At 48.6% G+C, this 13,550-nt stretch overlaps 2 protein-coding genes across 2 annotated transcripts; one reads left to right on the top strand and one right to left on the bottom strand.

Moving 5' to 3' along the window:
- Positions 1 to 5,435: 5,435 nt before the first annotated feature.
- Triagg1_5392 (uncharacterized protein) lies at positions 5,436 to 7,220 on the top strand (the record flags this gene model as incomplete). Its single annotated transcript, XM_062899901.1, has 1 exon — positions 5,436 to 7,220. One exon carries the CDS (start codon positions 5,436 to 5,438, stop codon positions 7,218 to 7,220), a length of 1,785 nt encoding a protein of 594 aa, XP_062755513.1.
- A 920-nt stretch (positions 7,221 to 8,140) lies between these two features.
- On the bottom strand, positions 8,141 to 11,161 carry Triagg1_5391 (uncharacterized protein; the record flags this gene model as incomplete). The annotated part of the gene is made up of 1 exon (XM_062899900.1): positions 8,141 to 11,161. One exon carries the CDS (start codon positions 11,159 to 11,161, stop codon positions 8,141 to 8,143), a length of 3,021 nt encoding a protein of 1,006 aa, XP_062755512.1.
- Between the last annotated feature and the right edge of the window lie 2,389 nt (positions 11,162 to 13,550).

Here is a 13,550-nt window from a genome sequence, read left to right as displayed (position 1 = left end):
CGCTGAAGATGCGACGTCTCTCCCAGAGCAGAGCGACCTGGTAGACTAACAGCCCGACGAGGCCCGTGGAGGGGAAGCGAGGGCCTGGCATCAAGCGAGGCGGCGAGCGACGTCGTGGCAAAGCAAAAGCAAATTTCCGCTCAGCCTCACGGCCGGGCCAGGAGGAGACCAGGCGGGACAGACAGGACAGGACAGGGCAGACGAGACACTCACCCCCGGGAGAAAACAAGGACACGGCCGTGCTTGGGCGTCGGCTGGGGATTCGTCGGGCGAAGGAGGACGGAGGACGGAGGACAGAGAGAGGGAAAAGAAGAAAAAGAAGGAAAAGAAGAGGGAAAAAGCCGCGGCGCGACGAAAATGCAGAGGCGTCAAATCGTCAAGTAAAGGGGTCTCGGGAGAAATGAAGACGAAGCGGGGCCGAACCAAACCAGCTCTGGACTGCGGGAACCGGCTTAGCGCGCAGATTGTTTGGTGGACAAGGCGCTGTTCTGCTGTATCTGTGCTGGAGATTTGAAGTTTCGAGTCTAAAGAGAAGAGAGATGGTGAGAGGAGAGGAGAGGAGAGAGAGAGAGAAGCGCAGTTGAGGGCGAAAGAAAAAGAGAGCGGCGCTGCTACACAGAGGCCAAGGCGGGAACGAAGAAATTGGTGATGGAGGAGAGGGAAAAAATGCAAGTAGGGGGGAAGAGAGAGAGAAAAAAAACTTGACATGAAACTGAAAGTGGCCAGAGGATTGGATGCAGCGAGCACAGGCGGGTGGTGCCCGTGGTCAGCACTGTACGGTACCTGTACAAGCAGCTGGAGCGCAATGGGGGCATGGGCACGTACAGACAGGGCAGTACAGTACGAGAGACGGCTACGGGCCAGTGGCTGACGGGGCCTATCGGACGCTGCGAAGAACTGGAACTGCAACATGAAATGCACCATCAAGGTCGATTTGCAAGCACACTGTATGGATATCCGCCTGTCGGATGGTATTGGAAACAAGGCGGTCGATCCGTGTTCTTTCTGGCTGGCTGGAGTGAGTGATGGACCTGGTGCCAGTCGGGTTTAAGTCTCCGAGGCTCGCTCGCCTTAACCTGCAACTTGGCGGATCACCGTCAGCTTTGATATTGGATGGATTTGTTGTTGTCATGCTTGACCTATGCCTAGCATTTCTACCATCCACCCATACTATCAAGGCAGAATAGTATGCCAGCATTTAGAACAAGGAAAAGGGAACATTTGGAACAAGAGGAGAAGAAGATTGGAAGTCTGTCAAGTGTCACATCCGAATACCCAGGACCTGTATCGGCCCTTGTACAGCTACCTGCTGCTCCGCAACTCCACCACGGATGGCTCGATCTTGGCGCCGCAGATGGGCGGAGAGACGAGGGAAGAGAGTGAGTGTGTGAGAGAGGGAGAGAAGAAGAAAGGGAACCCGGGACGGGACACGGACATGTCGAGTCACTCAGCACTGGATTCATCTGATGGCTATAGTAGGTACTATAGGTAGGTAGTATTGCTGGTATCACTACCATGGCCAGACTCTAGCCATGCATCGAAGCATTCAGGCCTTGGCCGTCTCCTGTCCTCGTTGGCAATGTGCCGCTCTACCTACATACCTATAGTACCTAGGGCGTCCATCCGATTCTTCTCCTTGGAGTCGGTCATGCGGGACAGTAACAATTGAAGTCGATGCAGCACGGTGCGGTGCGGTGCGGTGCGGTGCAGCCCGGGGGAGCTACAGCAGCCACCCGCGGGAGCAGCAGCAGGGCTTGGGCTTGGGCAACTCGGTTTTGTTGGATGCAGCTCTCCAGCCATGATGCCACGGATCGCTCAAGTCAACCTACGCCGTCGGCCACAAGGTGTGAGGGTGGGATGAGATGCTCACTCAGCCTTACAAGGTGCAGCCTCTGGACAACGACCGTGATTCCACAAGGTACATGGAGTTGGGGGCTGTGTGTAGTAGTATATTGGTTAAACAGCAGCGTCCGTTATTATTTCCATCGACTTACAATTGATGCCAGCATGTACTATCCCTCGATCCATCCCCCCGGCCCGCCGCCTGCCCGTTTGGGGCTTCTACGGAGTAATCCGTCTTCCCCGACACATTTGATCACAGTTTATTGCCTCTTTCTGCCTGCTACATGCTCCTACATATGCTGGGTGCAGTGAAGTACTAAGGTACTGTATGGATCGATGTTACATGCATGCTGAGTACATGTACCTACTTGCCCCTATCAACCCGCCGCCGCTCATTGATCAATCTTCTCTCGTCCTTCTTCTACAACTTCCGTCTCAACCAGATGCTGTAAGCACCCGACCCCGTTATCGCCAGAGGGCCTCCCGCGCGCTTTGCCTACCTGGGTAAACTGGCCCATGGTCGTGGTGCGATAAGACGTCATGACTCTTTTGCGGGAACACATCCATCTCGTGTGTACATTCAGCCGTGTACGTGTATCTGTCAGTCCTTCAGTCAGTCAGTTATAGTACCTTAGTACTAAGGTATACTCATACTCGTACGGAGTAACAACTGGAGATGGGATTACGAAGCACAGCACGCTCTTCCTCTTACTTCCTCCTCTTCGTTCTTCATTCACCACCTCTTGCAGAAATCCCTGTGGCTCTTCTTCCTCCATTTCTTTTGTTCCCTGTTTGTTGTGGGGTATTTAGTATGGAGGGGCCGAAGCTGGGCTGGCTCTCGTACTTGGCTCTCTTCGTCGAGGCCACCAACGGACGGATATTTGTCTCCATTTGTCAAGATGCGCGCCACTTGGCCCCCGACTTGTACCCGAATTATTTCCTCTCTCTTTTTTTTAATTTTTTATTTTAACGAACCAGAGCTGGCTGATTGTGCTTTTACAGTGCTCACGCATTACATTACACAACTACCGCGCGGCGTGACTACCTACCTGTATTTGGCCGCTCAAGGTGGGGGGAGAAGGAGAGTATCGTATTGTTGTCTGGACGTATCCCCAAAGGCTGAGAGAGAGGCGCAGACAGACGCACAGATGGAAAAGCATTCCTTTTTTTTTCCTTTTTTTTTTTTTTGCCTCTTGGCCCTTTCCCGGCTTTTTTTTTTTTGCCATGCCATTCCCGAAGCCACGGCTCCCGCTACGGCCCGTCCAAGGCGCAGTCCTTGAGAGTTTGGCTGCTGTGCCTCTTCCGTCATGCTCCAAGCTACAAGTGTACTTTTGGCGTTTACACCAGGTGAAGACTGTTGATACACATTCCTTCCAACCTTGAAGCTACCAGTGTTGTCTGCCGGCAGCACTATTGATTGATTCGTCCTACCACCCCCATATATAGCCTGTGTGGCGAAACGAGACAGACGCCACAATGCCTAATACCGACGGCACGGACTGGCCCAGGTGAGAAGAGGCCAGCCATTCGACTCCGTACTCATAAGCCGCCATCTTTCATTCCCTCTCCCCCCCCGCCGCCCTGCTTCTTCTCTTTGTGGCTCACGCGATGGCCGGCCAGGCTGTGCGATAGGCTCCTCTAGCCCTTCGGTCCAAGCCGCCAGCCATCCCTCGCCGCTCCACTCGCCCGCTTCATGCATCCAACTTGCATGAATCACCTTCAGCCCGGCTTCACCCCGAATCCTCTCCTCCCACTGGTGTTTTTTTTTGTTTTTTTTTCTTTAGTCTTGCTCTACTGCAACTAACAAGTTTGGGTGACTTTTCGTCTGGAAGCAGACACTGTGATGACGCAGGATGCTCCACGGCATGTGCGAGTGCTTGTTCTGCTTCTACTTGTACCTCACAGCTGCAGCTTGGCCGTGTCTATCCCACGGAGCCATGCATCTTTTCTCGACTCCAGCAAGTCGAGTATGAGTACAGACACAGACGGTATTCGGCTAGTGACAAACCATCATCTGATGTCTTTGGTAATGTCTTCATGTTAGATGGACACCAAAGAAAAGTGCTGAGCAATGCCAAGTGCGGGGATCCCGGCTTCATCCAAACCCCCTCCCAGCTTCCCGTAGCCTTTTCTGTGCTCGTGCTCGTTTCCTTGGCTGCATGATGGCAAGCCGGCAAGAATGCTGCCGAAGAATCCAGTCTTGACACGATACACAGTGCAGAGGCAATCAAGAACGATGCCAGTTCCGCCCCCAGTCTCACCCAAGTCTTTTTGCCTTGACCCGCCTCGTCTTCTCATGGAGACGATTCGAGTCCGAGTTCAGCCCACTTTACAGCACATGGCTTCTTATCTCAGAACTGCCCGGCTTACACCGGGAAGCCAACACCAAAACCAGCATTGGTGGCAGCCCAGTTCGCCGGTGCCTACAGTACGGTGCATTGCAGAGGCCTGCGAGCTAATGCACCCGCGGCAGAAAGGATGCGTCTGTCCTGTCCTGTCCTGTCCTGTCCTGTCCTGCCCGAGCAGGCCGTGAAGCTAAAGAGCCAAAAGCGAGAGGTGCATTGCATCGATATATTGGTGATTGGTTCCGGTGTGGCGCTTTCTGGAACCGACGGCCCACAAATGCTGGAATTTGGTGGCCCGGATATTATTTGATATCTGGGGCTTTGCTAATAGGTCGGTTGCTGTTAAATTGCCTCTCTCGTTAGGGGAGAGGTGAGAGGCCTCGTGGATGGAACCAGCAAGCTTGGTGAGTTGATTTGATGGATTAGCCTGCAGTCTGTGGGTGAGTTTCTCATCGTTTGCGTGCAATGTTAGTATGTATGCTCCCAGCAACTATGATTTACATTGCATGCTTTGGCTAACAGGAGGACGCTGTAAGCCAATATATCCTGCTTGTGCATATGCAGCCATAGCAAAAGACAATACAATCATTGGCAAGCCCATCCACAGGAGATTACAGTACCTGATAGAACAGAAACTCCCTGATTACTGTTTGATTAACCTTGACCATACGTTACCCCCGAGGAACTAATATCAGCAGCCAAAGGGTATGGCCACAAGATTGAGTTTGAGCAGAGTGGCTTCTAAGCTACCCTATAATCAGGCACCTCGTCACATCCCAACTCCATCAACACAACCTTTTTCATCAAAAAGCATCCTATTCTTCAGTCTTCTCACCTGCTCATCGACTCAATTTTTATCAAGCTTTTGTATAATATCTCACAACTCAACTTTTTTTTGCAATCATGGTGAGAGGCTGCCGTCGTTCAGCTTCTCTGGCACACGGACCGCCGAGGTACTCGAACTAACAGCCATTTTCCTAAAACATGCAAGTACCTTTTCAATGACATCCGGTAAAATGGAATTGGCAGCCCGGCAAAAAAAAAAAAATCCAAATCCAAATCCAACGACGTCATCGAACGACCCTGTTGGCTCCTACATCGACATACCTCATCTACCTTAGTACCTTAGGTAGGTAGTAATTCATTCATCTTTTTCTCATTACAACCTTGTACATAGGTATCAACTCCTGTGTAACCCGCCCATCCTTCAAATGTACATGTATCGTTAGCCTCAGATCTCTCTCCATCATGTCTTCCTCCAAGTCCAAATCCGCCCCCCTCATCTCCTCCAGGCCCGTCGCCGACTCGGATGACGACTCCGAGCTCGAGCTCGACTCGGTCCTAGAACTAGAACAAGAACAAGAGCAAAGCCAGGAACGGGAACACGAAAACGACTCCGTCTCACTGCCCGACTCGCCACTGCTCGTCCCCGCCCAGACGCAGCCCAAATGGCTTCGTCCCCCGCGATGGTTCCGTCTCGACCGGAGCAGCCGGTGGACGCTCTGGTGGCGCCGCGTCCTCGCCTCAGCTGCTGGCCTGGTGCGCCCTCGCCGGAGCTGGCGGTACGCAGCAGTGGTGCTCGTGTCCGTCTACGCCCTGCTGTGTCTCGTGCGTGGCGTGCCGCTGCTGGCCTCGCCGCTGCCGGCATACTCGGGCCCGTATCACGTCGGCGCCGTCGACGTCGAGATTGCCCTCGACAAGCCGCGGCTGGTGTCCGAGACCGTCTTCAAGGCCACCGGCCGCCCGGCGTTTGAGCACAAGACGACGCTCTTCACCGTCTACTATCCCGTCGACAAGAGCGTCGGGGAGCGCCGGCGCAGGCACGACTGGATTGCGAGGCCAGTCAGCCTGACGGCGGCCGGCTATGCCAAGCTTGCCCACGTCGACAACTTCATCGTCCGGCCGATATTTACCTTTGCGCTGTGGGCGATTGCGGGCGGCATCACGATTCCCGCAAAGGTCGATGCGCCACTGCTTAGTGTGACAGATGCTGAGCCGTTCCCCGTCATGGTCTTTTCCCACGGCGATGCCAGCTCGAGGACCGACTACACTCACTTTGTCGGCGAGCTTGCCAGTCGTGGATACGTCGTCGCAGCCATAGAGCACCGAGATGGGAGCTGCCCCGGGTCTCTCATGCGGATCAAGGGACAGGACGACAAGAAGCTCCTCACCTTTAGAGAAGCAGAACTGTCATCCGACCCCCCCATGGACGCCGCCAGATACAAGCGCGAACAGCTCGCCTTCCGAGATGCCGAAATCCTGGACACGATCAACATCCTGCGCGCCATCAACAGTGGCAAAGGCGACGACGTCTTCAGCCGCAACTCCCGCCGTGAGGGCTCCCACCTGGGCGACTGGGCCGGCCGCCTCGACTTTGGCAACCTGACCATCGCAGGCCACTCCTTTGGTGCCACCGGTGCTCTCCAGGCTCTGAAGCACGCCCCCTCGGACATCAACCCTGCCGTCGGGGGCATCATCCTCGACCCGGGCAAGGCCAGCGGCCCTCTCAACGCCGTCATCGACGTGCCCCTCCTCATCGTCCACTCAAACACCTGGTCCAAGCAACGCAGCGTCTTCTACGGCCGTCCGCACTTTGACACCGTCAAGGAGCTCGCCCTCGGCGTGCTGAACCGCACCCCCAGCCACTCGTCCTGGTTCCTCACCAGCATCGGCACTTCCCACCCCAGCGTCTCCGATGCGCCTCTGATCGAGCCCCTGCTGCTCAGCTGGACAACCGGCGCGACGCTCAACACCAAGGAGGCCCTGAGGGAGTACGTCCGCGTGACGGACGACTTTTGGCACTTTCTCCGCACGTCGCGAGGCGTCAACTCTTCACGCACGCAGCATGAGCTTGTGCGTGGGGGCGAGATGAGGGGTGTCTTGGCCGAGAAGGTGACGCATGAAGAATACGGCACCTGGATCAGCCAGGAGCGCAAGGACGAGTTTCCAAAAGCCATGGCTCGGCTCTGGGAAGTCCATGTCAGCCCCGTATCCTACGACGAGGACGACGATGATGATGCTAAACAGTGGTGACGATGATGACGATGGTTGCTTTCCCTCTCTCCTGCATGTTTTCCGGCTTGATTTGCGTATAGAGATACATACGACTAATTCCTGACCCCTTTAATATCCCCGTTACATAGGAGGACCGCCTTTGTGTAAAAATGTCTTGTATAATACCTGGTTATCATAATAAATACTCGATATATAACAACAGTATCACTGCCCAAGCAGTTTAGTTTATGACGGTAAAATTGAACAACTCTTGAGTGTTGTATGATAAGACACCTATAACAGTATACACTTACTCTACACGAGCCCCCTGTCCCCCCAACATGACCAACAACCGGCCGCACCAACAACATTAGGCTGCAATTCACCCACAAGGCATGGATAATCATTCCTCAATTGGACGTTGCTGAGCATTTTTGAGTTGGATGGGTATACGGTCGACGACTTTTACGATTGGGCTGCCCATCTTCAGAGACCAATCTCCAAGTCATGATACCAGCTCGACGTTGGACGAGTTTCTTTTTGCCGAGACGCTGGTCTATGTGGTGCTCGCGGATGGCGATACGATGGTGGCGACACAAGAACAATTAGAAGAAGCGGAGGATATCCCACAAGTCTTTGGCGTCTCTTTCCCACAACACACGGATTTCACGCCATTACCTACAATTACATGGTTGTCGGTCAGCATAGAGAACCAATGCTCAACTTGGAAACGTCGGTGGTGAATGAAATAAAGCCAACATCAAGACTGCAGAGATTCCATCTAGCCTCTATTGAAACCATGTCTCTGTGGCCTAGCTAAGCTACCAAAACTACCTGGTTATAATAAGTCATGAATTCAGCAATATCGACTTTTTGCCTTGTCAACACTAACACCTGTCATTCTAAATCATGCAGCATCCAGAAATAATATATGCTCTAACCTCATACCCCCTCTCAACTTAGACAAAGGCAGCCGACAGACTATCGCTGCTTTGTCGCGCCTGACTACCCGCGACTCTCTGCTGCCGGCTGCTCAGAAACAGGTCCACCATCCTCCTGCTTCCCATGGTCTGCGCGTCAAAGTCTCGACGCCCCAACTCGTCAATTCCCGGGTCTGCTTCCGACCCAAGTTCGCCCGACGGCTCTTCCGCCTTCCATACCCGTGGTGAGCCTGTCCTACTAACCCCAAACTGCCTCTCGAGAGCGGTCGTAAAGCCTGGGCTGGACTTGGCCGATGCGTCATTTGCTCCAAGACGAGTCCGTGACCGTCGTTTGAGGCGCGCCTCTTCTCTGACGGGATCGAATGGCCTGGAGCATGTGTTGAGAGAGGATGTTCGCGGCTCAATCACCAACGAGTCGAGGTTGGCTACACAAGTGTTGACGTTGGGCACCGAAGGGATAGTACGCAGATTGTCCTTTGCAGCCACGGGCGAGGAGTCTTTACCATGTAGGCTTTTGGGTCGTGCCCCTGATATCAGTGGCGAGTTTTCGTTGGTAGTCGTCGTAGACTGGGGCCGCCAAGGATTCGCAAGATAAGACTGCTCTCTTGCCATTGCTGTCAAGACGGAGGGACTGCCATAGTCCTTGCTCGGCGCCAGCTTAGGTGGTAGGCCGGCACCTGCTGTGACTTGAGGATACCCATCCTCATCAGACTCAATCTCCGTCTCAATCTCTGCCTTCTCTCTGACATGACTAAAATCCTGGGAAGCAGACCAAGGCTCTTGTGGGAAATCAGGCTTCAGTGTCGTTGGAGGCGTCTCCAGCTTAGACACGTTGGCGCTTAGCCACGTCTTCCACTCGACGGAGCTAGCGGAAGAGCTATCTCGAGTATGACTCGGGGGCGGCAGCTGCCGTCTTTCTGTGCTGATGAAAATGTTGGCATCTCCGTGAACTTGGGGCCCTGGCTCGTCTTCTGTTGATCTCGAAGCAGATGAGGTGCTATAAACATGGGGCGCATTCTCTTCACTAGAGTTAGAGTACACGCTCTCTGCGTATGTCACTCGCACATCGTCATCAGAATCTTCTATGCTTGGACGGCGCGTAGGCAGACTAATCCCAGACAGGGCGCTGATATCTTTGGCATTAGGCGTCCGGAGCTGATCGTCTGCTTGAGCGGCCTTCATGCTCTCTTGCAGGGCCCGACGATATGGACTGGTCGTACGAAATAGGTGGCATGTCGGACTGGCAAAAAACGCCGAGCTTCGTCCAGAGAGCGTTGGTTTTTGTGATTCACCAGCTGCAAGTGGCTTCATGTCACTCCTGTCAGGGGATAGTCCTGAACCCCCGCCGTACCCTGGGCTGGGACATGTCTCGTGGCCGTAGTTTTGCAGCGAGTCCGAGGATTGATGCCGTCTGATGACACTCTTTGTAGATTCCGAAGAATAGTGCGATGCGGTCGACCCTTCAGTACTATCTTGGAAAACGTCGTCCTCGTACTGAACGTGGCGGATTGTCTGAGCTGATCCTTCATACGTGGGATGGTAGGCTTGCCGTCGTATCGTCGAAGTGCTTCGCAGTGAATTTGCGTCGACGGAATCCGAGGGCCTCTGGCCTTCGCCCGAGAACTGATTTGGATAGCCGTTTGTTTCTTTGAGTCTCTTCATGAGCGCCGAGTACACGCGGTCACTGTTGACTATGGGGCCGGCATTTATCGCGTTATTATGATACATCGAGGTCTGGTTGTGAGATGAGAGCGCGGCTTCCATGCCATCTTGTTGAAAGCCAGACGGGTATTGCCGACTCCAGTTGGCAGACCGTGGCTGATTTGCGATTGTGTCTGCTGTGGAGTTGGTCCAGCTAGTGACTCGTGATTTATCGTCTTCGAGCGCATCATCTTCAGCTTCAATGGTTCCCAAGCTGGCCTGCCGCGACCTGGGCTGTTGGCTAGGTGGCACGGCATGGAAAGAAGGCATGTGGGAGACTACACGATACAGCGATGCTTCTTGGGGTAGCTGACCTGGTGTCTGGGCACGGTAGCAGCTACCATCATCCGACTCAAGGTCCTGGGGATGCTCTCCAGTTTGGTCCGCAAGATCATCCCTATTCTTGGGACGACTAAAGAACCCCTTGAGTCTACTCTTGAGCGATTTGGAGATTTTGCGAGCTTTCTTCCGCAGTCCTGGTTGTTGCAAAGGGATAATAGGAGGAAAATTGGCGCCGTAAACATGTTCTGAAGAGAGAGCTGAAGTGTTGTTGCCGCTACCCCGGAGAGATTTGGGGAAACCAGTCGGGTTCGGGGCGTGCCTGTAACTCGACTGAAAGAAACTCGATGGCCGGCTTTGTAGACGACTCGAGCGCTCTGGCGGCTCATAAAGCCGATTTTGTATCCGCTGGACAGATTCATGACCACTACTGATGCTGGTTCGAGACATGGATCTGTCACAGTCACTGGAGAGGAAGCCCATGGATTTGGGTGTTCTCAGCGTTGGTACGCCAGAGCTTCGAAACGGTTCGTTTTCCTTCCTGACAAGCGATGAATAGCGCGGCGTCGGCACCCATCCGTTGAACATGTCGGAGTGGTCGCTGTTTTCCATCGAATAGTTTGGAGTCTTTGCTATTGAGGGAGTGTACATCGATCTCGACTTGCGTAGCCTCGCGTACGATAATGATGCAGCGTCCTCGCCTGGCTCAAACGAGGGGGGAGGAAGATGGTGAGAGTGAGAGCCCGCGGCACGTCGTGGCACATTTATGTTGCCCACCAAGGCCATGCTTGCTCGGGTGGCCAGTTTTCTCTGCGGCTGGGCGTTGGGGCCGACGAACCTCACGCTTTGTTGACGTTGCAAGCGTGGGGTCTTCCCGCCGCCGTTGCTTTGTGGCTGGGCTCTATTGTACGATAGAGTTGCGGCGAGATACGCGTCTCGCTCGGCGACATAAGGTTCGATGCTCGTGAGTTCGTGGACTGGATTTCGCACGATGGAGGCGGACGACCTGCTCCTGCTCAGGGGGCGGTTCTGGCTTCTGCAGCTGTTCCGGCGAAGCATTATCGCTGCTGGGGATTTCGAGGCTGCGCAAAGATGTTGCCTTTATCTTTCCAACGATCGAACACTATGTGCAGTTTGATGACGATGATGGGAGTTTGTGATAATGAGATGGGCTGAGTATGCGAGAAGTATAAGATTAAGATGGTTTGGATGTGACTTTCCGATGAGTCAAAAGAAGCTCGATGGACGGGTGAAGTTTTTTTTTTCTTTTGGTGGTCTGTTGTTTATTGCGAGGAAGGAGGTGACGATGACGTCTCCTGGATCGGAAGAATCCCATTGTATCAGATGATACGGCAAGAGCCTGTTTTGCACTTCTTTGCTCTTGCCTGTGGTGTGAGTGTCTGAGTTTTGGCAGCTGGCAGCCGTTCAAGTTTCGAACTGCCAGATCTGGTGGTGCCTATTTGAGTACCTATAGAGGCAGTAATTTGCTTTGCTCAAGGTAACTGAGGGTGAATAAACTGATTGATACTTTGAGATTGTCATTCCAAAGATAGGTACCTCTCAATAGAACGCAACAGTTTCTTCAACTCTTGTGTTGTTATTGTTGACTTTCGAGAGTTTAAGTGACGCCCCAACGTAGCAAAGTTTAGTTGAACACTAAGGTACCTTTCGATGCTAAACAAAGATAGGGGCAGAGTATGCAGAATACAGTTCACTCAGTACCTACCTATGTTGAATAAGGGAATTGTTATCTAGCACCCCAACCTTTGTTATCTAACACCCTAAGTGTGGCTTAACGCCCGAAGTCGGGCCCCACCTGTAAAATTAGCCTAAAAAAAATATAATACTTATCCTAATTAGATTATAAATCTTAGCCCTAGTTAAAGTATAGTAAATTAAAGTTATTTATAATTTTTAATAGCTTTACTAGCGCTATAGGCTATTATAAAATAATCCTATAGTAGTCTTAAGGAATATAAGGCTGCTATTTAATCTATAGTTAAATTTAATATTATTAAACTTATTAATTACTTAAAGAAGTTACCTAAAGACTTTTATTAAGTTATTTAGTATTATTATAAAGGATTATAATATATTAAGGTTAACTATAGTATATATAAATTAAAAAAGAGGAAGTTAAGCTTTTAGTTAATAAATTATAAGTTTAAGGTTATAGTAAAAAAGTAGAAGAATAAAAGTTAAATTTTTAAATAACTAAAAACTAAGGATTTTTATTATTATAATTATAATATCCTTAAGTAAGTTACTTATATAATATTTTATAATAAAGTTATTTAAACTTATAGTAATAATATTTTTAAAATATTAAAGATTAGTATTTTAATTATAAATATTTTTATAAAGTTTTACTAAAGTAATAATTAATTTATTTATAATATTATAAGTTAAAATATTATAAACTTTATTAATAAATATTAATATAAGGAGCTTAATAGCTATATATTACTTAAGTAGTTATATAACTAATTTTAGTAAGGATTTAACTTTTTTTATTATAATAATTATAATAAAAATAGAAAACTTATATATTTTTTTATTTTTTTTATAATAATTATTAATTTTTTTAGAATTTTCTAAAAGTATTATTTTTTAATAATATATATAAAATAAATAAGTTTAATATACTTTTTTTTAATATTTATAATTTAATATTACTTAAGAAGACTTTTTAAGTTACTATAGTTTTCTTAAGTATTAAAAAAAAAGTAGATTATATATAAGTAATTATTTAGCTTATTAATTTTCTTAATAATTTTAAAATTATATTATTATAATATATTATAACTAATTAAAAGTTAGCGCTAATTAATACCTTAAATAATTATAAAGACTTTAAAAAAATTCTTTATATTTTTTATTATTAATATATTTATATAAATATTATTATTAATATAAAAAAATACTTTCCTAAGCTAACTAAGGGCTTTAATAAAGTTTTTTAAAAAGACCTTATATTTAAGAAGTTTATTAAAAACTAATATTAGTTAATAATTAATTAGTTTAAGAATAGCTTTAAAAAGAATTTTACTAAGTTTAAGTTCTTAGGCTATTAGTTTACTAAGGCTATAGCCTATTATATTAATACTTAAATTAACTTATAAAAGAAAAATATTATAAAATATTTTATTAATTATTATTTTTACTTTAGTTATATTATAACTTTAATTATAAAGTTATTATATATAAATATTAAGTATTTTTTTTAATAATAATAAATTAATAACCTAAAGGTAGTTTTTAAAAAGTTATAATTTTTTTAAAAGTATTAGGTAATTAAAGTATATTTTATAATATAGTAGTAGTATAATAAAGTTATTATATTTTTATATTTCCTTTTATAAAAGCTTTACTTTTTTATTTCTCCTTATATAATTAATTTTATATAAGCTTAATTTTACTTTTTTTTTTATACTAAGGCCTTAGTTTT

The sequence above is a fragment of the Trichoderma aggressivum genome (assembly GCF_033847375.1).
Source record: "Trichoderma aggressivum f. europaeum strain CBS 100526 chromosome Unknown scaffold_019, whole genome shotgun sequence".
Classification (NCBI taxonomy): Eukaryota; Fungi; Ascomycota; class Sordariomycetes; order Hypocreales; family Hypocreaceae; genus Trichoderma; species Trichoderma aggressivum.
This window is presented reverse-complemented; position numbering and strand designations above follow the sequence as displayed.